The sequence below is a fragment of the Mixophyes fleayi genome, chromosome 11, assembly GCF_038048845.1.
Source record: "Mixophyes fleayi isolate aMixFle1 chromosome 11, aMixFle1.hap1, whole genome shotgun sequence".
Classification (NCBI taxonomy): domain Eukaryota; kingdom Metazoa; phylum Chordata; class Amphibia; order Anura; family Limnodynastidae; genus Mixophyes; species Mixophyes fleayi.
In genome coordinates, this window is record NC_134412.1 from 13,612,318 (window position 1) to 13,638,918 (window position 26,601).

Sequence of the window (26,601 nt, forward strand, 5' to 3'; positions counted from 1 at the left end):
TCTCATGACTAATACAAAGTTTTTTTTTCAGGCAGTCCACATGGCTTTAAAGTCCCCATAAAACTCAAGACTGTGGCAAAAAACTTTATCACTGTCAAATTTCCTGCTCACTCTAGCTAATGTCAGTCTCTTCAAAGTTGATATTTCCATCTTTCCAATCTTTTAGTTTTATATGCAAATTTTCTGCAATTTGGGTGCGGTTCCAAAAGTGTTAACGATTGACACAATAAAATGTCAGGTGGCAAACAATACATTTCACCCAGTAAGAGTGAACCAGGAGAAAGGATGTGGCCTTCCGCCTTTTGATGATAAAGGGTAAAGAGCCCAGTTGGCACACATCATTCGTGTATAGGAGCTGAACCAAGCACATCATATCAAACCTTTTAGGAGAGCTTGCTTGGATATCCTTACTCAACTGACAGTGGTGTTTCCAGTGGGATTTAACCGTATTTTAAACAATGGCAATGAGTACAACTCTTTTCTTGAGTTTGTTCATGAGCTGCCTTGTAACAGGTAAGAAAGTATTTATATTTTTGTTAGAAATGGAACCTGTAATAATATATTTATAATTAAATTGCTCTGAGAGAATACACAATTAATAATGCTTCTGCCTACACAATAGTAAGATTATACATTTAGATATTAAAGCAAACAAATCAAAATTATTGTTTGAATGTATGACGTAGGCTGAGATGGAGGTTAGGTCAATTCCAATTATTAGGTATTTTAGCAGGATTGTTAAAATGGTACCAAATTGCATTAAGTTTTTAAGTTAGACAAGTTCTAATAGCAACGGTTTCAAAGGCTACTGCTAGCCTCAAAAGAAGCAAGCGGATTATATTTAGTTGCTTCTATCATATTCACTCACACAGCTACAGGTGATAGGTGAAACTATTAAGTTAGGTTAACTTTGCAGCTATGCTGATGGTAAAAATTGAATATCAAATATTTTGCTATGTTTTATTTAAATAAATCCAATAAAAAAACAATATTATAGAAATTTTCAAAACTTTTCTGCAAAATATTTTTGACTGAAAATATCAATAGCTGCTCGGGCAATATTATTATTATTATTATTATTATTATTATTATTATTATTATTATTGTAGATTTGTAAGGAGCCACTGTCCTCCCAAGGGCTGTACAGTAAGGAAAACAGGACATACATAAAAAACGGGACATACAAGGTAGACAACATAAATGCAGACATGAAAACAAAGGGTATGGAGGTGCTGTTCGTGAAAGAGCTTACATTCTAAGAGGAAGATGATATGGCTGAAACAAGAGGAGCAAGTTTGGCTCAGAGTGAAGATTGGGACAGTTATGAGGGTGCATTTATTTGAATAGTATTATCAGGAATAAGGTAAAGTTTAAAAAAGAGATGGGTTATCAGAGTGCGTCTAAAGTTTTGAAAACTGGGAAAGTCTGATTGGGCATGGTAGGGAATTCCATAAGTGGTAAACAGCACGGGAGAAGTCATATAGGGGGGAGTGAGAGATGGTTACCATAATCGAAGCAAAGCGCAGGAAAGAGGAAGATCTAAGAAGGTGGGAGGGAGAGTATTTTGATATGAGATTTGATATGTAGAAAGGGATGTAGAAAGGGGTGTTGTTGTTAAGGGCTTTGTAGGTAAGGGTGAATAATTTGAATTGATTTTTGGAGGACACAGTGAGCTAGTCTAGGGATTTGCAAAGTGATGTAGCAGAGAGAGGAAGATCAGTCTTGCTGCAACATTTTGGATGGATTTAAGTGGTGATACATGGGTGTCGGAATTGATAGATAGCAGGAGGTTGCAGTATTCAAGACAGGAGATGATGAGAGAATGGATAAGAATTTTGGTAGCATGTTGAGTAACAAAAGGGTGTATTCTGGCAATGATTTCACAATGGATTCGACAGGACTGGGAGAGAGACTGGATGGGAGAAATAAATCATAGGATGGAGTCAAGTGTGATACCAAGTTAGCGGGCTTGGCAGACTGAGGAAATTATGGAGTTATCGACAATGAGGGAGATTTGAGTTTAAGGCGGTCACTCTGGCAGGAGGGAAGATGATAAGCTCTGTTTTGGACATGTTGAGCATTAGGTAGTGTTGGAACCTCCATGTGGAGATAGTAGAAAGACAAGATAGTACAGAAGGGGAGAGGTCAAAAGAATAGATATAGATTTGGGTGTCATCGGTGTAGAGGTGGTACTGGAGGCTGAATGTGCAAATTAGTGCCCCAAAAGAAAAGGTGTACAATGAAAAAGTAAAGGCCCAAGAACAGAGCCTTGTGGAACCCCAGCAGATAGTGAGAGTGGAGGGGAGGATGTGCCAGAGGTAGAAACATTAAAAACCAGTTTGATAAGTAGGAAATGAACCAGGTAAGAACTGTGTCATGAAGGTCAATGGAGTGAAGGGTGTGCAGAGAAAGAGGGTGATCAACAGTATCAAAAGCAACAGAGAGGACTAGGAGAATGAGAATGAAGAAATGGCCACTTATTTGAGAGCAGTTTCAGTGAATGTTGGGTGCAGAAGCCTGATTGTAGATAGGAGAGAGAAAGTGAGACAGGTGTTTGTACACTAATCGCCCAAGCAATTTGGCAGCAAAGGGGAGGATAGGAAAGGGCAGTAGTTGGAGAGAGAGGCTGGATTGAGAGATGTTTTCTTTAGAAATGTTGAGAAGAGCGCATGTTTAAAGGAGGATAGAAATGAGAAAGAGAGAGTGAAGAGGTGTGCTAGAGATGGACATGCACTGGAGTAGAGGAAGCGGAGAAGTTGTGATGGATTAGGGTCAAGGGGACAGGTTGTAGGGTGAGATGATGAGATCAATGCAGAGTTCCTGGAGAGAATGAATTAAGGTTGGATTGGGGAGTGTAGTTGAAGGTGAGTAGAATGGGTGGAATATGTGGAATTTAACATGGAGAAATATTTTGTTCAATGGTGTTGATTTTGTCTTTGAAGTAGGTGGCAAAATTGTGGGCTGTGAGGGAAGAAGGGGTAGGAGGTGCTGGTGAGCAGTAACGTGAGTTGAAGGTGGCAAAGAGGCAACGTGGGTTAGAATACTGGTTGGATATTAGAGATTTGAAGAATGTGTATTTGGCAATTGAAAGGGCAGTGCTGTAAGATGAAACAATGAATTTATAGTGGAGGATATTGGGATAGAAACAAGATTTCATCCAGTGGCACTTTTGCAGGTATTGAGCCTGTTTGGTGTGCCATGGTTGGGGTTTGGAGCATCGGAGACTGTATGTGGTAGCTTTAGCTGCAGTGTCTAGGGCTGAAATGATTACTTTGTTTTAAAAACAGGCAGCCTCATTAGGGCAGGACAATGCAGTAATTTGTGAAAAAGCCATTTTAATGAAAATCAGAAGTGGATTGGGTTAAGGGTTATTAGGTGTCACTGTGTACGTGTGCTTTTGGGTGCAGGGGGGGCATGAGTTAAGGTGAGGCTATAGGAAAGGAGGTTGTGGTCTAAGAGTGGGAAGGCTAGGTTGGAGAAACTAAAGATAGAGCAATAGAGCACAAAAATTGCACATAGGTCAAAATGTTAACAAGGTGAATTATGGCATTTTGCAATGGCACATGACATCAGTAGACTGAGATAGTTTATTTCATGATGCAGTTTATAATTTTGTGAATCTGCCAACAGTATGCAATGCCATTCTTATTCCAGAACCTGAAACCTTGTCATGTATATGATTATAAAGAATAAGGAAAGCATTTGATTTAGTGTGTGACAAGTGTCATCGTTGTCAGTAAATTTACTGTCAATCATTTAAAAAGTTGACTTGTACTCATCAGTAAAATAAAGACAATTAAATATCCTTTAACACCCTACTGACAATAATAACTAATATTTAACTAATTTATGGTTTTCAGTATCAAAGTTTATGAACATTTGTTAATTTCTGAAGCCTCCCAAATTGAATTGAATGACTTATTTACCTATGAAGAATAGACTAGGAAGCACCTGGGAAGCTGAATGTAAATTGTCCAGGCCAGAGAGTCACTGATTACACTTTAAAAAGATGGGAAATGAAGTTTGGTTTTTCATTGTATTCCAGGCTACCAATGTTTGGAGTGTTACATCTGTAATGAAGCAGAAGGAGTGGAGTGTCCCAAACCTGAAATCTGCAGTAAAGCAATGAATGTTTGCACAGCAACTGTAGTCAATATGGAAGCAGGTACATATCTCACTTTTTTAATTAGGAATATTATTATTATTTATTTTACAGGTGAACATACAGAGAATATGACAAGTTTTAGGACACCATAAGACTATGTATGTACAGTATAATAATTTATTTCTCAGTTTGCTCTCAGATAGACGTATGTTCCTCTTGAACCTCTTTGCTCTTATGGAGGTGAAACAGGGAGGTGGAAGGGTTGGAATGGATGGTCAGGCATAGGAGTATTTGCCTACTCTCCCGGAATTTCTGTGAGGTTTCCGAATTTCGGGGAGTCCTCCCATAGGCCTTGGTGGAAGTAGGGCTTAATGGTACGATTTTCGTCATCAAGCTCATGAATTTTGGTATTTCATAACACGGGGTGGGGCCACGGCCACTCCTGCACTTGTCAACTGACCTCCCCTCCATGAGTCAGTAAGTATAGGCAAAGGCACAGTTTCAGTTAGGGCGTGTGAATGCTCTATAAGTACTATGGAGAAGTGGCTGTCTCCATGACCCCATTCGGCTCACTCATGTACAGGTTGGGCAAAAATGACTGCCTGCCGGCTACCTTTTTTACAGCCCGTGACATCTCCCCATGAATAGCGCCTGCCACTCTGCCACATCATGATAAGGGTGACAGGTACCACATAGCATTGGTACCAAATAGTTTGTGTGGCCCCACACCAACATTTGAGCAGACTGCACCGGCAGCAGATATAGATCATACTGTTTACTATGTACTAACCATAGGCAGTACATAGTGATCAAATGTTCCTTTAAATTTAGAGTCATTTATATTAATAGAGAAACCACAAAGTCAAATAATGTGTTGTTCATTTTGTAGTAAAAAAAACCCAAAAAGTCTCACAGTACAATAAAGGCTACTATATACAAACTATAACACACTGATCAATTGTAATTACTTTGTCTAATGTAATTTTATCTTTATATGTATCTCTCCAGGCACACAGTCGGAGTCCAGGATACTGAAGAATTGTGGAATAGGTGTGCCAATGATATCTATCGCTAGGCCTGGTGCTATTGGCTTCCAGATTCGACTCAGCCAACATAATTGTAACTCATCAAACTGCAATAATGAAAACTTTGAACCCGGCACAGTACAACCAGGTTAGTAAAAGAAAACAACAAAAAAATGAATTGGGGGCAACAGGGAATGTCTCAATGCAATGCCTTCTTAAAATACAGTAGTACATTGGCCATATTATAATTTACCTACTTGTAGTGAAAGAAAAAGTAGTATGACTACTTTTAAAGCAGGACACATCTAGAATACACTATTTGATTATAGAGAAGGGGGAAACCATATTACTTTGACTTTTTCTCAATATCAGTATAGTTCTATTTATGCAAAAACATTGCTTAGAGAATACTAGAAATATTTCTGTGATGTCCCAATCAGTGATTTAAATCGATGAGTAACCTGTTTGCATAACCAAATCTTTAAAATAAAGTAGTCCAACAAGCTTATTATTAGTGAATTTTCATAGGCCTCTGTACTGTATATATGGCAGGGCAACTTGCAAGGCCTTATCAACAATTTTTGGCACCCCGGGCACATTTTTGTTATGCTGATGTATACCCTATGCCCAACCACCACAACTACCATAGACCTATGTGGTTTCAACAGCAATCCATCTGTATATTAAAAATATATGAAAATAATTGATCCTATTTACATACTTTCTGATAGTCCTTGTTTTTGTGGAACAGTCCAAATTTGCAGTGGCCAATAGGCAAACGGCTTAGCGAACTATAGGTGTGGCATGGTAATTTGTGGACATGGTTCGGTTAATAGGTGCACAGCTTGGGTTTTGCTTACAGGAGTGTATCCCAAACGTTCTCATTTTTCGGCACCCTTAGGGTCTCCATAATTTTTTCAAGGCACCCTAAGCCAAAATAATTACCAAGTAGTCCCCCCTGCTTGCGTGCTACCAGGCCTGCCTCTGACACCCCAGGGAGCCGCAACGCACAGTTTGGGAACCACTGGCTTACAGTGTCCGTTGTATAGTGTACTTGGCAAAGAGCTGCTGGCCAGTGAGAAGGATGAGACAGTTAAAAAAGTAAAACAATTTAAAAAGCAACAATTTCTTGAATATTTCTATTTCTTTTCACTTTCACGGCACCGCTAATGTTTTCATTTTTGCTTATTTAAAGTTAAAAAGGTGCCAGAAATATCTATAAAGAAATTCATTAATTAATAGATATTTTATAGTGCCAACATATTACTCAGACCTTTGCAGATAATATCCCTGCTCCAGTGGAGCTTACAATCTACATTCTCTAGTACACAGAGAGACAAACTAGGGTTTATTTTTTACAGAAGTCAATCAGCATATCAGTATGTCTGGGAACCAGAGCACCCAGAAACCCAATCAAACACGGGGAAAACATACATACAGATGGGTCGCGGGTTGAAAAGGAACAGAATTGTGTATTAGGCCACAATACCATACAATCCCAAACAAAATGCTATAGCGGAGAGAAAGAGCCACGCTCCCTATGAGAATGGGAAAATTATCCACTTTAATGCAAATATGTTAATTACATATTGGGGTGAAGCAATCATGACAGCCTGTTATCTCCAAATATTTTACCCAGTAAAGCTATAGGAAGAAATCTCATTTGCACAGTTGAACCGATAAAATGGTTACCTGCAACATATTGATTATTTTGAAGCAATGTCTATTTTTGTGATCCAAAAGAAAAGTATACCAAGTGTGATGGAAGTCTGGTAGATTACAGTGAAAGCGAAAATGGATACAGAATTTTGTACCAAGACAAGAAGAGAACAATGCATAGATTCATAGATTCATAGTGATTGACACTTAAACATCAGAAATGTAACAAATAGTTCAACCTGAGCAACAAGATTAATTAGAAACACTGCACAAAGAAGGATATAGTAAATTGCCATCTATAGGGCTTCAGTTAGGGCCGAGATTTTAGCTAAAGTTTTTCTGTGCATTCTTTTGTGAATGTATATTCCACAACGGTGTTTTGTGTAGTAGAGCACAGCAGACCTACACCTGAATTCATCAGCACACGTATCTTCTAATCCAATCTAATCCAATCCTTGTTGAATTCGGGAGTACGCAGAGCCGATTTACGTCCGTTTTTAAACAAACGCAGGTTACACTCAGAAAGCATGCCTTGATGAATCAGGCCCTACAAGTACATTTACTGCATCCGTAATCAATGTTCTCTGTAGACTAGTGAGTGAGCCTCACCAAAGAGATTAGAATGCAGGCAAGAGAGCCATGCAATATCTAGAATAGACTCAAGAAATGAATTTGAATATATCAGCAAAAGATGACCTTAATCTCACAATCTATATGGATGCGAGTCGTCCTGGTGACTCCAGTCAACAAGGGTCCTCTAAAGCATATAGTTCCACAAACTTAATTAATAGTACAATAAAGACACAGAGTATGGTAATTCCATTGGAACACAGGGACCTTCAACAGTACCACTGCATGTATTATTTTGATATCATGCTTTTTTCTTTTACAATTGAAAAATTACTTTTGTGGTCAAAAATGTATAACTTTTCATTCTATTTGTCACATTCCATTACCCTTAATAGTCTTTGCACTGTTAATTATGTATATTGTATTGCAAAAATACCAACTGTAGCACATAGTTCTGCTAACAGAAGACTGCATTTACAGAAATATTTATTTCCTTTATTACTAATTTATTACTATGGTATTATTACTATTAACGTTTGTTTATAGGGTGCTACTTGAGGTACACAGAGCAGTACAGAGTGCAAACAACAAGATAGTACATGGTATAACAGTACAATACAGTAAACACATAAGACTACACGGCTATTGGTGTACAAGGGGTATATCAGGGGGCTATGATCATTGGGCGGCTGAAGAGGACGGGAGGGAGAATGTATGGAGATGAGGTTGAAGAGCAGTGGAGTTGGAGAGGGCCTTGTACATGAAGATGAGGACTTTGAGAAGGTTTCTGTGGGTAAGGGGAGCCAGTGTGAGGTTTGGCAGAGAGTAGAGGCAGATGTTGAGTGACGAGTGAGGAAGATAATTGTAGATGCAGCATTAAGTATAGATCGAAGAGGAGCAATAATTGAGCGGGAGAGGTCAGTAAAGAGAAGGTTGCACTAGTCGTGATGAGAAATGATCAGTGAGTGGGTAAGAGTTTTGATGGCATCCTGGGAGAGGAAGGGTCTACAATAGGCGATGTTGTGGAGTTGGAAGTAGGAGGAGTCAAGAATGACACCAGGGCAGCAGAGTTGGGGAATAGAGGAGAAAAAACGCATTGTCAACAGTGAAAGAGAGGCCCGGAGGGGAAGAGACTCATGATGGAGGGAAAACAATTAGTTACATTTTGGTTATGTTAAGTTTAAGAAGGTGTAAGGACATCTAGGAGGAGATGGCGGAGTGGCAACTGGACATCCAAAAGAGGAGGGAAGTGGAGAGATCTGGAGATGAGAGGTTGAGTTGAGTGTCAGTTGCATAGACCTGGCACTGGAGGCCAAAGCAATTGATGAGTTCAACCAGATAGGAGGTGTAAAGAGAAAGGAGCAGAGGTTCAAGGACAAGACCCTGTGAGACTCGTAGTAGTATTATTAATATAGTATTATTATTACAGTGGTACTATTATTATAGTTTTTATTATTATTATTATAGTTTTTATTATTATTATTATTATTATTATTATTATTATTATTATTATATAGATTATTTCACTATTTAAAATACAATACAATAAGTTATAGATAATTGAAACAAATAGAAAATGTAAGGCAGTTAATTAAAGTATACGCTACAAGACGCTGGGCTTAACATGATCATCTGAATTACCCGACAGGACTCAGTAGCTCAACCAGTGATCTGCAGTGTTACTCGTGCATCAGCAGCAATGAAACAAAATGCTCTCAAGAAGTAGCCGAAAAAGTGAAATGTCCAAGTATTAATAATTTCTGTTATGAAGCAAAAGGAGATCTCTCTGTGGGTAAGTTTTATTTTATTATTCACCCAGCACCTTTAAAGATTTTTTTTTTTTAAACTTTAAAATGTAGATTTATTTGTTTTTTATTACATGTAACTTAATATTTAATATAAACTAAAAAATATGGACATCATTTGTTATGTAGAAAGAGCTCTACTTCTCTAAATTGCTGCTTTTGCTACCATGTTTGAGAGCTATCAAAATTCATGAATTGACAAGGTACTTGCTTATTACTAACAATAAAATGACACACTACAAACTAGACATTTTAAATGGCACAATCTGGTGACATATACACTCAGTGGCCACTTAATGAGGTACACCTGTACACTTGCTGGTAAAAGCAAAAATCTAATTAGCCAATCCTGTGGCAGCAACTCAATGCACAAAAGCATGCAGACATGGTCAAGAGCATCAGTTGTTGTTCAGAACAAACACTTGGATGGGCTACAGCAGCAGAAGACCACACGGTTTCACTCCTGTCAAGTAAGATCAGGAAGCTGAGACTACAGTGGGTACAGGCTCACCAAAACAGGACAGTTGATGTTTTGATAAATGTTGCCTGGTCTGATGAATATTGACTTCTTGGTGTAAACAACTTGAATTCATGGATCCATTCTGTTTTGTGACAATGGAGCAGGCTGGATGTAGTGGTATGATGATGGTGTCCGGAATGTAGCAGCCAATCACACCATTGCATTCATTACATAGCTAGATATGTTAGTCATCATTATCACCATTTATTTATATAGCACCACTAATTCCGCAGCGCTGTACAGAGAACTCAATTCACATCAGTCCCTGCCCCATTGGAGCTTACAGTCTAAATTTCCTAACACACATATGCAGACAGACATAGAGAGAGACTAGGGTCAATTTAATTGCAGCCACTTAACCTACTAGTATGTTTTTGGAGTGTGGGAGGAAACCGGAGCTCCCAGAGGAAACCCACGCAAACACGGGGAGAACATACAAACTCCACACAGATAAGGCCATGGTTGGGAATTGAACTCATGACCCCAGTGCTGTGAGGCAGAAGTGCTAACCACTTGGCCACCGTCCAAATTTTTTTTTTGAAATTAATGGTAATAAAGACCCTACAGTATGTGACGTGAAGTTTAAATGGTCATAGCAGCTAACTGAACACAAGCAATAACATGCATCTAATAAGAGTTTATAGCAATGTATGAATATTTGTTTCATTAGAGATATTAAGTGACTCATAATAGGTTTAATTCAGCAAAATGCCTTATTTCCAGTTGATTCCTGGAAAATGACATAGCGCATACTTAATACATAAACCAATATTCCTTCAGCATAGCTAACTAGTCAATTGCTGGTTTCTGAATTTATAAGACCAGATGCTACCAACTGCCTACTCAGAATTCTAAAGCCAGATTTGTTGTTTATAGATTTTAAATTTGTGATTCTAAATTATTACCCCAGTCAAAAATAGATTAGACTGAAGTTGAATTATTGGGAGATGGATGCTGCCCTATAATTGCTGCTATTGACTGATATACGGCCCTACTAATAGTCTAACATAACCTTTTCAGCTCTAAGCTACCATGTAGGTACATATTCTCCCATAGTCGTGTTCCTCTTCTACCTAACTGCATTCTGTATTTACATTTCTTATAGGTTGATATGATTAATGGATGTAAAATGTCTCTAATTTATGCTATGTTAACTGATAATGGAAGGGTAATGGATAAAGAAGTTATTTCAGGTGTAAGTTCACTACATACTCAATGACACATTGATCAACAGAACTAATTTGTTTTCTTATTTGTCTGTCTTTTTTAGGTGGCTTCTCAATTCCTTTGTTCGCAAAACAATGTTCTCAGTCCACCGCCAGTTCTATTGTCATTGATAGAAAGTGGTACAGAATCTCACTTACCGCCTCATACTGCTCAGGAAGCCTTTGCAATGGGAATCTGACGTCTACAATTTCTCCTACAACACTACCTGCTACTACTATGATAAATACAACACTTCTTGCTCCTACTGTGATAAATACAACACTTCTTTTTCCTACTGTGATAAATACAACACTTCTTCCTAACACTACGAAAAATACAACATTAGATTCTACCACAATCACTGCAACAGATGTCTTTGAGTCCACCAGTGAAAGTATCCAGAATACTACAACTGGCGGCATTGCAAAAGTGTGCCCATGCTACGTGAGCCTGCTCATTTTGCTTTGTATTGTATACTCATTGTAACTAAAATCTTAATCATCCATGTTACAGATCACCATTGTAAAAAATTTGTGACCAATTGTCCATTCTCCTTAATAACCAAACCAAGCATTAGAAAAACCATGGTTATTCTAATGCTTAAAGGGAATGTCCACCAAAGCCAATATTAATGCTGAATATTTAAAATGTTTTTGACATTTGAAGCCGTTTTGAAATCATTGTCCATTTCTGATATTAATATGTGCCATTTCTATGTACTGTATTTAATCAGTCTATATAGCTTTTGTCATCTGTGTCAACTTTATGTGTCATGTATTCTCTCATCATGAGCAAAGCATAGCCACAGAGTAATAGGGACTTAGGGCCTTATGTAGAATCGAATGCAATTTACGCTTATGGCATAAGCATAAATTACATCCTGTAATTTACATAGTATTCCGAGTCGCACGTATCTAAGGAAAAGTGCCTTTTGGGCTGGTCCGCAAATTGCGCATATTTTGTGAGATACAATTAAAGCGTATCCTACGTTAATAGTATCTGATACGCTTTAAACAAATCAGTTACAGCGACCCTGTAATGCCGATAAATAATTATATTATTTTATTTAAAAACTTGTGCCCCAGTCCAACCATCCTAATACACCCATGAGATCCAAGGCTGTTGCGAGTGTCCTTTGTGTTCGAAGATGATTTGGAAGCGTTCACTGGGGTATAGTCCTTTTCTGAGCAGGTAAAGTGCAATTTTGCACAAAATACATTCCTTAATGAATCAGGTCATATTTCTCTAAGATTGAAGGCAGTGGAATAGTGGAGTGTGAATGTCAAAGTGTTTAGATATGTAATATAACTGTGTTATGACATAAAGCATATGTTCAAGAATCTTAACCAAAACGGGACTAGCAACAGGTTTCATGTGTTAAGATGGTAATTATGTATCCACTGATTAAAAGAGTTTGGCAAGTTCAGGTATTTTCTTGTAATGTGACCACATGGAAAAATTACATATTTTGTTGTGTGACAAGACAGTTAAATTAATTTCAATGCACATTGGGGGGGGGCAGGGCCATCTTAACAACATTATGGGCCCCCGGGCTAAGCAGTGCACCAGGGCCCCTTGCTATAGATATAGATATAGATATATAGATGTATACAGATACAGATATAGATATAGATATATAGAGATGGAGATAGATAGATGTACTTGCTCAGTGACACTTGAAGGTTTTTTTTGCAGGTTTTTTTCTTTTGCATGTTTATTTATTCTCATTAAGAGCCGTGCCTATGGGGCCCCCTTGCCCGTGGGGCCCCCAGGCAGCTGCCCATCGTGCCCAATGGAAAAGATGGCCCGGTGGGGGGGGGGGGGTATTTACTAGTTGGGTGGTGACTACCCTAGAAATATTGCTTAAATTAAGTTGGTGATCAAAAAGTTATAGTATCATGAGCTTTTCCGACACATTCCCATGTCAACACATAATCCCTCAAATGGTTGCGTATTTGTACGAAAATGAGCTCATAGCAGACCCAAGTTTTTCTGGCTTAATAAATGACCTTTCATGTCTCCTCCATGGCCGTCACATATCTCAGGTGAAATTAAAACAGGGGGTTGAGAGAAGCATTAAGGCACCAAGAGTAAAAAACACATCCTTGCATTCATTGCAAAAGGCCCCAAGCAATTCCTGTGTAAATAGTAAATTGTGGCATTTTAGCTCCCTCTAGTGACTTAGATAAACACTGTTGCAGCCCAAACGTGAGAATTTGTAGCTTGTAAGTTCAATAAAGGCTTCATTTGGAATGAAGAATGTTTTCCACATTTTTAGGTATGTGGGTCATAAAATTTGGAAAGCTAAACTGTAGGATTTACCTCATTTGTACTTTAAATATAAAGCATTCTTCAATAATAAGGCTATATTTCATAATTACATATACATCTATCTTGAGGCTTTTATCACAGAAGTGTCATTCTAGTGTAAGATGCTGAAAATGCTTATTTTAGTATTTTGTTAGGATTTCTGTCATAATAACACTGATAGACTAATTTAGCCATCACATTATAACAGTGTTGAATATTAAGGTCCAGTGGTCATCCATATGCAACTTAATACATAGTTACATAGGGGGGAAGATTGTAAAAAGATAAGCGTAGAAGAACTTAACTAACTGCCATTTTAGCTTTTTTACCTATATCAGATCCCATTAGAACATTATCATACTTATACTATAGGAGACGGCTTCAGTTTTTTGCAATGGAGTGGTGAGGTGGTATTAAATTACATTTAGCCTTGTGGCTACTTGATAACAGGTAGTTAGACTATATGTGTGTGCTAAATACTTTGGGGTGACCCATTGGTCGCAATGGACATTTCAAAGTGATAGTATGGAAATTGTAATAGGAATGTAAGTGAATGGAATGTGATAGTTTTACAATGATGGCAGTAGGAGAAGTGGCGGTTTGGCATACCATCGCATATCTCCTCAGTTCTATCACTGCGGTGAGCTTGAAACTTTCTATAAAAGTTTTTCAGGTAGTTATAGTAAATAACACAGAATTTGGGTTATTTTGAGATATGATTCCACTCAATACTGTAAAAGGTGAGTGAGAGATCCATTGGTTAAAGTCATTAACCCGCTCAACATCACCTATTGATTCATCATCACCATTTATTTATATAGCGCCGATAATTCCACAGTGCTGCACAGAGAACTCACACACATCAGTCCCTACCCCATTGGAGGTTGCAATCTAAATTCCCTCAAATTCACACACACAGAGACTATGGTCAATTTGATGAGAGCCAATTAACCAACTAGTATGGTGAGATCATACAAACTCCACACAGATAAAGCAATGTTCAGGAATTGAAATCATGACCCCATCATCATCATTTATTTATATAGCGCCACTGATTCCGCAGCGCTATACAGAGAACTCATTAACATCAGTCCCGGCCCCATTGGAGCTTACAGTCTAAATTCCCTAACATACATACACACAGAGACAGACAGAGAGAGACTAGGGTCAATTTTGATAGCAGTCAATAAACCTACCAGTATGTTTTTGGAGTGTGGGAGGACACCGGAGCACCCGGAGGAAACCCACGGATATACAGGGAGAACATACAAACTCCTCACATATAAGGCCATGGTCAGGAATTGAACTCATAACCCACACAAACATAACCACTTAGCCACCATGCTGTGAGGCAGAAGTGCTAACCACTAAGTCACTGTGCAGCAACTACCTCATGTGTACTGAAATTGTATATGTGAGAACATGCATGTAATTGGATTTGAATTGAACAATTACAGTTGCAGTCTGTTATACATGCCAATATACATGCTTGGTAATGTACAGGTTTTAAATGCTGTAAGTTGTGATAATGAATAGTATCTGAACTTTCAATTGGATCCCAATTTATATTGATCAGACAACACACAAGAACAGCCACAGAGAAGTTAGCAAAACATCATCCATCATCTATGACTTCTTCATAAGGATAAATCTCACCCTTTTTGAACTTTCTGATTTTCTGATTGTTCTCTATTTGTACACACAGAACGGCTGCAAGCACAAATGTCTTGACTTTTTTGTTGACATTTAGGAATATTTGTATATTACCTATAATTATCTCAACTAACTCCTTGGCACGGTTAGGAAGTGGCAACTAATTTATATAATTTGGATGCCAGACAATATTTATTTTCACAAGTTGGCGGAGAGTTGTATACACAAAACTGTCTCCTTAACACGACTGGGAGGCATTGTCACAAGCCAGGTGTTTAAATAAAACGCTAAGTGTAATTAAGCTGTGTGTATAGTAAAGGAATTAATATGGCATGCTATTCACTTTAAAAGGCATAATAAAACTGCAAGGTATATTTCATTACACCATTGGAGTGTGCTATAATCCATAGACACCATTCAAGTTTAGCTTGGTAAAGAGAATGACAAAATAGTAACTGTATATTATTACAAAAATAGGTGAAAAACACCACTGCACTGTTATGTGTTCTGCCCCTCTCCTCATGACATCACATGCCCCTCTGAATGGATATGTAGAGCAGTTAGGGGTCTATTTATCAACCTTTGATAGCCCCAAAACCCAGAGAAAACAGCACATGTCTCCGGAGATTATCACAGGTATTCACTCAATTTATGAAGGTGTTAACATAGGAGTAATCGGAGATAAACCTAATTTGCATTTGTTACAGCAGTCCCCATAGAGCTAGGCTGCCGGTGGACAATAAAAACTGTAAGAGAAAGATAGAATTTCTAGCGCTACTTGTGTTGTGAACATAAACAACTATACAATGTAAGAAAATAATAGAATAATTATATGATAAATGAAGACCTTGATTTCATCTCTAATCAAAAGTGAATGCTTCAAATGGTGCTTTCTTTTCCATTATAATGTACCATACGGAAAAACTGAAACAAATTAAAAAAAACATAGCGTAATTCTGTGTCGGCGATATCTTAGTGCTCAGTGATTTCCTGCATGGTGTATATTAAAGACAAATTTTCCAGTGAATGTCATTCTTCTTTCTACCCCAATAGGAAGTACACTTACTAGACAGAGATATAGTTAGTGCCTTGTATAAAACATGTAGATAAATTCCCTTCAGTGCCGATATTATCTTCTTCCTTTACCACATCTCACCCATTTTGATTGTACTTACAAACGTTAAATAAAGATGAAAGCATTGTATACAGATTATTTAGTTGTTCCTTCTTTAACGATGTACTGATGCATTTATATATTGGTTGTGATATAACAAACATAAAACATATAAAACAAAAACATATAAATAAAAATATCAAAAAAACTTCTTGGGCATAGTCAAAGTACAGATGGATTCCTACCAGAAAAGATGTTAAGCATGACACAAAACACAGTTCACATGATATTCACATTGCTGTATCCTTCAGATGGTACATTAACCTTGGTAGTAGTATTACTATCTGCCCTCTGAAGTCAACAAGCCTTTACGTCCAACACGTTTTAACCTTTTGGTTTTGGTCTTTTTCAAGGGAGGATGCAGCATTGTGACAAGAGTAGGAGTGTTCAGTAACAGTCGGTTTCTGATGGTGAGAAAGAAATCAAGATAACTATGCAGAAAGAGCATCCCTCCGTTCCTATTCGCCCCCTACAGACCAGGTGGCGAAGTAACCCATCCTGTCACAGTTTATAGAGTTTGCATGCACTCGCCGTGTTTGTATGGGTTTCCTTGGGGTGCTCCAGTTTTCTCCACCAATCCAAAAGCATACTAGTAGGTTAATTGGCTATTATCAAATTGACCTTAATCTGTCTGTGTATGTTAGAGGATTTAACCTGTAAGCTCTATTGGAGCAGAGACTGATGTGAGTGCGTTCTCTGTACAGCGCTGCAGAATTAGTGACGCTATATACATAAATGAAGATGATGATGATGATTGTGAATACACTTTTATTTACAGTTACAGAGTACTGCAATGGGGTTGAACACGGTCCCATCACATACCAATATTTGTATAGCTCAAGATGTATGTAACTACATTTTGGCAGCCCTTTGCTTTTGCCTTTTAGTTTTTTCTATGAACGATATATTGATGACCTATTTATGGTGTGGGATTGAGATGAACAACACTTATGTTGTTGAACTTAATTATTTGAATTCCATTGTATAGTCTTACAGTTCATCTGTAATTCATTTTTGGAGAATTATTGTATTGAAGTCTGATGTCAGTTTCTCTATGACCATTTGTAGAAAATATACTGATAAAAATGCATCGTTGTGGGCAAACAGCTTTTATCTCAATCCCATTAAAAGACACTTTCCTTTTCACAGCTTTTAAGAGTTCTACAAATTAATTTAGAAAGTTTTGCATTGTTTGATGCTTTTATTGAAATGTTAATAAATTTCTTGATAGGGACTGCGAGAAATTTGAAATAAAAAATGACATACAGTATTGTTGGGTTTGGATTATCAGTAATTAATGATTCCCGATATAAGGGAAGACGTCTTGTGCATGTGTAAATTAGGGTTGAAAATTTTTGGACTAAACCAATGGAGAGGTTGGAGCAGGGGCAGGCTAGCCTGGGGGGCAGGGTGGCATCTCCCCCCTGGGCCGGTCCCATAGTAGGCTACCTTGGGCTGGGTCACTGGGCCACCTGCATTTTTTTAATTTAAAATAGGCTGCTGAGTGGAGTCTTGCCCCCCGGGCTAAAGCTTGCCAGCCCTCCCCTGGGTTGGAGTCTTTTTATCGGTCACTGGCACAGATTGACAGCTGAACTATACCCCATATGGAAAAAGTTATTGCAATCCCACCACAGCACTGGTACTCATTACCAACAGAAATAACATGATGGTTATATTTTAGTTATCTTAAGGATAACATCAACACTATGGCACTGTACTGTTGCTAGATAATAGTCACATTAGAATTGCTTGTCTTTCAGTGAGCACCAAGTGAAGTGACTACAACATGATTATTTTTTTGAATAAAAGTGGAAGTATGTTGTGCTTATTACTGTATGCAAAGCTCACTCCCTGGTGGGAACAAGTAATGAAATGTATTGAGGAAAAGTGTCATTGAAGAGTGAGTCATTCTGGCTCCTTGTGTTGTGAAATATGAATGGAAAATGGGGCTTTCATGAAATATTTGATATTTTGGGTTTCATTATATTCTGCACAACTATGTAGCTGTTGTTGTTCAATGGTGAACTGTTACATTATGTAAATGGCTTAATAATATACCAAGCAATCAGGGTTTAAATGCCTAACGGCTGATATCTTTACTTCCTTTAAAATCTTAACCTTATTTTAACTATTCTTGAATAAATGACACAACACCTTAGTGTGGCAAAATGAAAGGAGTTTATTTTGAAGGTATGGTGGTGGAGAAAAGAGCAGTCAGTTCGACTTCCGCCAGGCAAACCAGGATGCCTCAGCATTAACCATGGGACATCCGCACATGAGGGGTTAACCAAAACACACCCCGTGCATACATATCTACCTTATATGGGGCATTCACCCCGGGAATTACAGAACCCACAACCTTCTGGGCTAAAGGAACGCAACCACAAGCCATCCTACCTGGGAAGTACTTGGACCGAGACTATAGCCGACTCCATTGAAGAGAGGCGGGTTGTGTGCGCAATAACCACTGGTCGTCGACTGCACTGTGTTTTCTGGTAACTTCATCCTTGATTACCACCAACAGCCCCAGACATCCCAGAACCGGATTCATTACTATAGGACAGCCTGCATCCCCTGCAGGTCCTTATGTAATCCAACAAGGGAGGGTGAGATGGCAATGTCGAGAAGTCAAGAGGCTGCTTATCTCTCCGCCCATCTAACTTATGAGTTAGGTCTGGGCCTCCCCTATGACATCAGATGGGAATACTCCCTTTAGTTAAACTATTAATCCCAGAGTACTAACTACAGTTTAATTATCCAGCCTCAGATTTTAAAATCCTTCAAGCTTAATTCAGCCCTCAGTTCTCATTATTAGATCCCTCACTGACTGCATTGCCAAAGCCATCATCACATGTTTAGAAAATAACTACACTACTCCAGTAACTATTGGTGGGGGGGAGGTATCAAGCTTTACCTTGGGAGGTAGTGATGGGTTTTGGGCTCCTCAGTTTATTTATGGTAAGTATAAGCTGCTTCCCAGAGTGGTATAACTGATCTATGATGCAATGCAATGTCAACGTAGAGATGGTTTACTGATTCAGAAATGTCATGCACAATAGGTCATGAAAAGCATCACAGTCACATTACACATTACACTGCAATGTTTTAAATGTGCTATAAACTGGACACTTTTTGTCAAAATCACTGATATTTTCTTTTAAAAAACAGAACATACAGCTGATATTATACTTTAGTGTTCATTTATCAGCTCTACTTGCCAGGATAGCAAGTAAACCGAACAGTCTCAACTTCTTTCACACCAACCAGTACATTCATTTTATATTTGCAAGCCAGAGGAGAAATGCAGCATTTGTGACTGTATTCTGCAATGTTATTACCTGCAAATAAAAGAACATTTAGTATAATGTAAGAAAAAGTGATTACAGTATTTATGAATGTTCACTGATGCACGAAATGTTCTGTTCATGATTATAGTGTGTATTAAAGTACATTGGGTTCTGTGAGATAACTTTGATACATACAGTATAGATTAAAAATGTAATCCATAATAGTCCATATTGGATCATGTTTGCCAGCTACCATGACGTGCAGAAATACAATGTGCAACCAAAAATAATTTCCAGTGGAATCCATACTCCATGCTACAGCTAATATTCATCATCACCATCACCATTTATTTATATAGCGCCACTGATTCCGCAGCGCTGTACAGAGAACTCATTCACATCAGTCCCTGCCCCATTGGAGCTTACAGTCTAAATTCCCTAACATACACACACACAGACAGAGAGAGACTAGGGTCGATTTTTGATAGCAGCCAATTTACCTACTAGTATGTTTTTGGAGTGTAGGAGGAAATCGGAGCACCTGGAGGAAACCCACGCAAACACAGGGAGAACATACAAACTCCACACAGATAAGGCCATGGTCGGGAATTGAACTCATGACCCCAACGCTGTGAGGCAGAGGTGCTAACCACTTCGCCACCGTGCTGCCATACAGTGTGACCATTAAATAGCTTCTACCTTTACAAGAGAAATATGGAGAGTAATCAGACCATGTCCACTAAAGTGAAGAAACTCTATAATACATTATGGGGGAAGATCAGCACAGCAAAACTTCATGAAGGACAAACATGTTACTCTAAACATGGGGGTGTTTATTTGGCCAGTAGAGGTTGTAGAGCTTTTTCAGTGTGCAATCAAAATTCCTAGCACCATACACAGCTCCCTGTTTTGTTGCACTAGACTTGTCAATGCTTCCTGTTTCACTTATAGGTGAATTATACCCAACTGTTACACCAGTCTCTGTTCTCAATATACCACCAATTGTATTCCAATAGAGGTAGAGAGTAAGAGTGTGAGTAACTTGTACTTCCTCTGAGGGGATCATGTCACTCAACCTGCTTACCACAGAGATATACAGTATTATAGGGCATTTCATGTTAATACTTTTTAAAAGGACCAAATAGTAACATATATAAAGAGGATGACGTTTTCAGTGCCAAATGGTGAATTTCTGTTAGGTTGTTTGTTGTAATTTTCTATACACAAATGTACCTCATTTCTTATTTCCAGGTAGATTTTCAAGTTGTTTAATACCACACCTCCCACAGTCCAATTATTTCTGGACATCACATATATTCCAAACAAAAGTCAGCCTAATTTTGGCATGTGGTAAAGGGTGGCTGGTTGGATTTGAGGTGTCCTAAATATGGGTGTAGCCTAAAATGTCCCAATGTTCTAATTGGCAATGTTGGTAGGTATGTAATATTAGAACTGGTAATTTTATAGTAAAGTCTCATAAACCAACAGACTTCTTTATAATTTCTATACAGAAATGTATTACCTGGATCTTTGAATCTTCCAATATAATTAACACATAGGTCTCCAGGATGAATACATCGCTCTGTATTATTGCTTATACATTCCGTCAACCCTTCTCCAATGCAGACAGAACATATTTTTCCTTTACGTTCTCAGGAGGCACTAGAAATGTAGCATTAAGTCATTTGAAATGTACTTTTTATTAAGTGAATCATTAATTCTTACATAAAATGAGCAGTTCTTTCATTAACATATATGCTTCAAACACATTTATAATGCAGTTTAAATCAGATCTCCCAGATATAAGTACTTACAAGTAACAAGGGCTGGCTTGTAAGCCACACTCATATAGACCTGATAGATAGCAGCCAACACAACATTAGGCAATATTTTGAAAAAAAGCCAGAGAAAACATAAGCCCAGGCTCAGTTAATCCCATTTTATATATGGTATCAGATAAATAACTAATGTGATGTAGTGTTAAATCAGAAAATGCTAATTCCTGGAATCTCGTACATAGTACATATATACATACATACATACATACGTAAGATATTAAAAAAAAAATCATAAAATTTGACACAAGGATAGTCTGGTACCCTACAGTTGTCAAACAGGTTGGTATTTTCTACAACATCATGAAAATTAAGTAAGTTTTACCATGGAATGTATTCAATGTGTACACATAGTGGATGCAGACATATTATGGGCTGGACCAATGTGACATCACTGAGTTGCCTAACATTTATAAATTATATTTATGAGCAAATAGTCCATAGTGAATTGGTAGATTCCGTTCTCATGAATATTAGCTCAGCATGCAAATGTGAGGATTGTGGATCATCAAATATAGTTTGCTAATCAGTATGTTCTAAAAATGACATGTAATATATCTTTGCATATTTCCAAAGGAAATAATTCTGCTACATTTATTGTTTTATAATCACAATTGTCCTCTTAATTTTTTTAATAGCTTTTGGATTCCTTAAATTCCACCTTGTCTTAACGTTTGATTTTTATTAAACCTTACACTGTGGAAGTCAGTGTTTCATAATTACAGGAATTAGATCTAATAAGACTGAAATAATGGCCTATAAGTTGGAAATAAAGATCTGCATCTCTAAGCTTTTAGATTAGTGGCTTCTATTTTTATAACTGGTAAAAAGTCAACAAAGAAATTATTTGAAAATTTCCATACGCCAGTAACCTGGTTGTTGGAAATCAAATTGAGAGGGTTTTAGCAGATTGGAACTGTTGCTTCTTTAAATTGTAAACATGATCGTTTTGATTAGGAGAATAGTTGGGCAGATCACAGGTAATTTTGGCGAACTATTTTTTGTATTTGAATCCACCAACAATTCCTAGAGTGAGCAATAAATCTTATTTCTTTGGTTCTTTGGGATAATAATAGTTCTTACAAATGTGAAAGTGTTACATCTCACGGGAGACGACTATCAGTCAGTATTAGCACTGGCCTTCCCAGGGCGCGGAGTCTAAGGGACCCCCCGGTCTTCTCCAAGAACCGCCAGAAGGCGGGATGGTTTTGGCTGCCGGAGGCCTGCAGGTTGCGGCCCCTAGGTTAGCCCATCGACGTGATAGCAAGGTAGTTGAAGGTGGATGGTTCCGTGAACAGAGTTTAGGGAATACGCCAGGCAGGGTAATTAGCAGAGAATGTCTGCACAGAGATGAAGGGCCTGACGTACCTTAGTTTCTCCAAGACAGAAGTGCGAGGAAGCTACCACAAGAAGAGTCAGAAGCCGTAGCCAGGTCAGTACACAGAGAATCAGCCGGTTCGGATGAGCCAGGGAGTAAGCAGGAGAATGGTCAATGACAGAGCCGGGTCGGTACACAGTAGATCAGCCAGTTTAGATGAGCCAGGAAGTCAGCAGGAGAATGGTTAGCGACAGAGCCGGTCGGTACACAGTAGAGCAGCAGATAAACACAAGGAGAAGCACAGGGAAAGCACAGGAGCAAGGAAACAGTCAGACGCCAAGAGAACTTGTTGCTCTGACACAGGAGTGTGTCAGAGTGGGGCAGAAGTAGGAGCGAGGTTTGATTTCCCCGCCTCCAGGATCATGTGACCGCAGCAGCGCTACCTGGAAGCACCTCGTAGCGATCGCAGTGGACAGGAAAGTAAATTCCTAACAGATAGAAGCAAGTAAATGTGTATATACCTTTACTGATCTTTAATGTAAATACAACAGTTACATAGTAAGGTTGAAAAAAAAAACCCAGGTCCATCTTATTCAATATTTCATAAATTCTAATTGTGTTGATCCAATGGAATCTAAAAAAAAAACTTCCAGTGTGACATGTAAGCAAAATATTATCTTCATTTTATTTTCCCGATTTTATTATACGTATTCATGATCAGGGAAATAAGTACATAAATAAAACACTTACTTTTGTAGCTATCTGTGTTGCAGTTATCTTCTGAGCAGCAATGAACGTTAGTTCTCAGAATGACATCATCGAAATTAGAGAGATATACACCTTTACATGGGAAGCCTGGATTGCAATCTTTTTTAATTGAGTGATAAGTTTCATATCCTAGGAAATGAGGACATGTGAAAATATACCTTTTAATTTACAGAACAGGTGACATTGTCCCTTATAACGCACAATTTCAATTTTAAAAGAAAGTTGCATTTATGAGGAGAGACTGATATCTATGTGGGATTTTCCATCACCGACAGTTTTACACTCCATCATAAACTTCTATAATGTGACAAGTGACACTAGTAACACCACTACTCTCCAAATATTTGGCCTCCAATACCACCTCTTCGCTCAAGACACCCAAATCTATATCTCTTCCCTGACCTCTCTCCTTCTATATTATCTTGTGTAATCAACTGTGTTTCTGCTATCTCTACATGGATGTCCCAGTGCTACCTAATGCTCAACAAGTCCAAAACAGAGCTTATTATCTTCACTCCTGCCAGAGTCACCACCTGCCCTCAAATCTCCCTCACTATCAATAACACCACAATTTTCTCAGTCTCCCAAGCACACTGCCTCGTTATCACATTTGACTCTGCCCTTTGCTTTATTCCTTACATTCAGACTCTCTCCCAGTCCTGTTGACACCTTAAAACATTGCCAGAATACGGCCTTTTCTTACTCAACATGCTACCAAAACTCTTATCCATTCTCTCATCATCTCCTGTCTTGACTATTGCAACCTCCTGCTATCTGGCATTCCTGACACCCATATATCCACATTTCAATCCATCCTAAATGCTGCTGATCTTTCTCTCTCACCGCTCCACATCTGCTGCACCACTTTGCAAATCCCTACACTGGCTCACTGTGTCCTCCAGAATCAAATTCATATTACTCACCCTTACCTACAAAGCCCTCAACAAAGACACCCCTGCATACATCTCAAATCTCATATCAAAATACTCTTAGATCTACCTCTGACGTGCTCCTTGTCTTGTCTCTGAAAACCACCTCTCACTACCGCCTACAAGACTTCTCCTGTGCTGCTCTTTACTTATGGAATTCCCTGCCACGCTCAATCAGACTTTCCCACAGTCTTCAAATCTTTGGATACTCTTTGAAAACCCATTTCTTTTTTTAGAGTTGACCTTATCCTCAATAACACTATTTACACTAATGCACCCTAACAACTATCCCAATCTCCACTCTGAGCCACACTCACGCCTCTTGCTTCAGTTGTGCCCTCTTCCCCTGAGAATGTAAGCTGTCTAATGAGCAAGGACCTCCATAACCTTTATTTTCATGTCTCCATTCATTTTGTCTGCCTTGTCTGTTCTTGTTTTACGTAGGTACTGTTTTATGTATGTCCTTGTCTTCCCTACTGTACGGTGCTACAGAGCACTGTGGCGCCTTACAAATCTACGATAATAATAATAATAAATATAATTGATGAAGGTCAACAAATAAGAGGTTAGGTTTTACAAGCTTTTCCAATTAAATCATGAAATTTGTGTAATTGACAGCAAACTGAAGAATTGTAAATTGTATCAACTTTATACTTAAAATGTATATTTTATTTGATTACTAGAGATCATTCTATTGACCCAGTACTATTCATCTCTGTCCCAAGCTGTAAATAACATGCACTGCTGAATGTAGACTTCATGAGTTTTAAGCATGTTACATTTTATGAGATCACATCATTTGATTTTCCCTATACACAGTGGTTTAAGTGGAGGTGTATATGGTGGTTTGCCATACCGCCACTTCTTCTACTGCCTTCACTGTAACACTATAACATTCTATTCACCTACATTCCCATTACATTTGTCATACCGCAACTTCTACGCCCATAACATGCAATAGCCAATTAACACAAGCATCCCAGACTCATGTGCTGATACACGTCATCTCTAGTCAGCTGGATTCAACAAGGAAGCTCACAGACACACTCCGGACTGCCGTGCGGCTGAAAACTCTGAGAACTAACAGCAAGTATCATTATTCCTTATGCGCTGATCATTGTACTGCATACCGGATTACTGTTTGCATATCATCATCATCACCATTTATTTATATAGCGCCACTGATTCTGCAGCGCTGTACAGAGAACTCACTCACATCAGTCCCTGCCCCATTGGAGCTTACAGTCTAAATTCGATAACATACACACAGACACAGATAGAGAGACTAGGGTCAATTTGTTAGCAGCCAATTAACCTACCAGTATGTTTTTTTTGGAGTGTGGGAGTAAACCGGAGCACCCGGAGGAAACCCACGCAAACACAGGGAGAACATACAAACTCCACACAGATAAGGCCATGGTCGGGAATTGAACTCATGACCCCAGTGCTGTGAGGCAGAAATGCTAACCACTGAGCCACCGTGCTGCCATACTGGACCTTGTTTATGTACCACAATCCGACATGATCTGGACGGACTCTATCTTTCATTAGATGCTGCCGCATTTGTCTATTAGCGATCATACCTTACCTTATATGCTAGTAGGTTGAATATTCACATTCTGGCACGGTCAAGCATTTTTTCATTTATATTTCTCGGCTGGAGATCAAGTTATTTTCTTATAGGAATTGTGCACACATTCTATGTTATATTACCATCCTTGCTGAATATATGTTTAATTGTTGGTAGACATACCATTTTTTATGCCAATTTTATGTGATTTTATGATTGCCAATCTTTGTTAAACTTAGGTCTGATATGTTTTACGATATGATGTATAATTGACTGGAATATACCACTTGTTATAAATTTATTTTAATTCATCTTACCATCCACTGCCATTCAATATGTCTCCACCCACTGGATATTGATTTTATTACCAAATTTAGTGTATAAGTGTAGAAGTCAATGAGCGACCAGCATTTTCAATTTGCTTGTATCTTTCAATAAAGGAGGAATACCCTTAGCTGGTGCAGATCTTGCAGTACTTAGGTATAGAGCGCGATTCCAATCCACATCTAAATACTGCAACTTCTAAATTTCCACTTTGACCACCCACTTCCTATACAATAACATTCATTGCAGCCTCATTCAAAAACAAAAGTGTACCCATTCTCTAATGACCTGTATAGATTGAAGGTGTATTGCATTCTGGAGTGTGACTAAATATTATGCTGCTGGAAGCAGAATTTAATTTAGTGATATTATCAAGACTTTTACTAACTACCACAAATACACAAATAAGACTGGTATGTACATTAAAATGGCAAATATTGTATTTTTTAAGCTTTAATAAATCAACTTCAGAGGTAAATTCCATTGATTTAGACATTCAATATAAAATACATTGCCATTTTAAAAAAAATCTACTTTAATTTT

The 26,601-nt window shown here is 38.2% G+C and overlaps 1 protein-coding gene across 1 annotated transcript; it reads left to right on the forward strand.

Annotated features, from left to right (window-relative positions):
* The first annotated feature begins 293 nt into the window (after positions 1–293).
* On the forward strand, positions 294–12,316 carry LOC142106797 (ly6/PLAUR domain-containing protein 5-like). The gene is made up of 5 exons (XM_075189807.1): positions 294–513; positions 4,046–4,165; positions 5,114–5,278; positions 9,008–9,151; positions 10,955–12,316. The coding sequence occupies exons 1-5, from the start codon at positions 459–461 to the stop codon at positions 11,374–11,376; spliced, it is 906 nt and encodes a 301-aa protein (XP_075045908.1). The 5' UTR covers positions 294–458; the 3' UTR covers positions 11,377–12,316.
* The last annotated feature ends 14,285 nt before the right edge of the window (positions 12,317–26,601 follow it).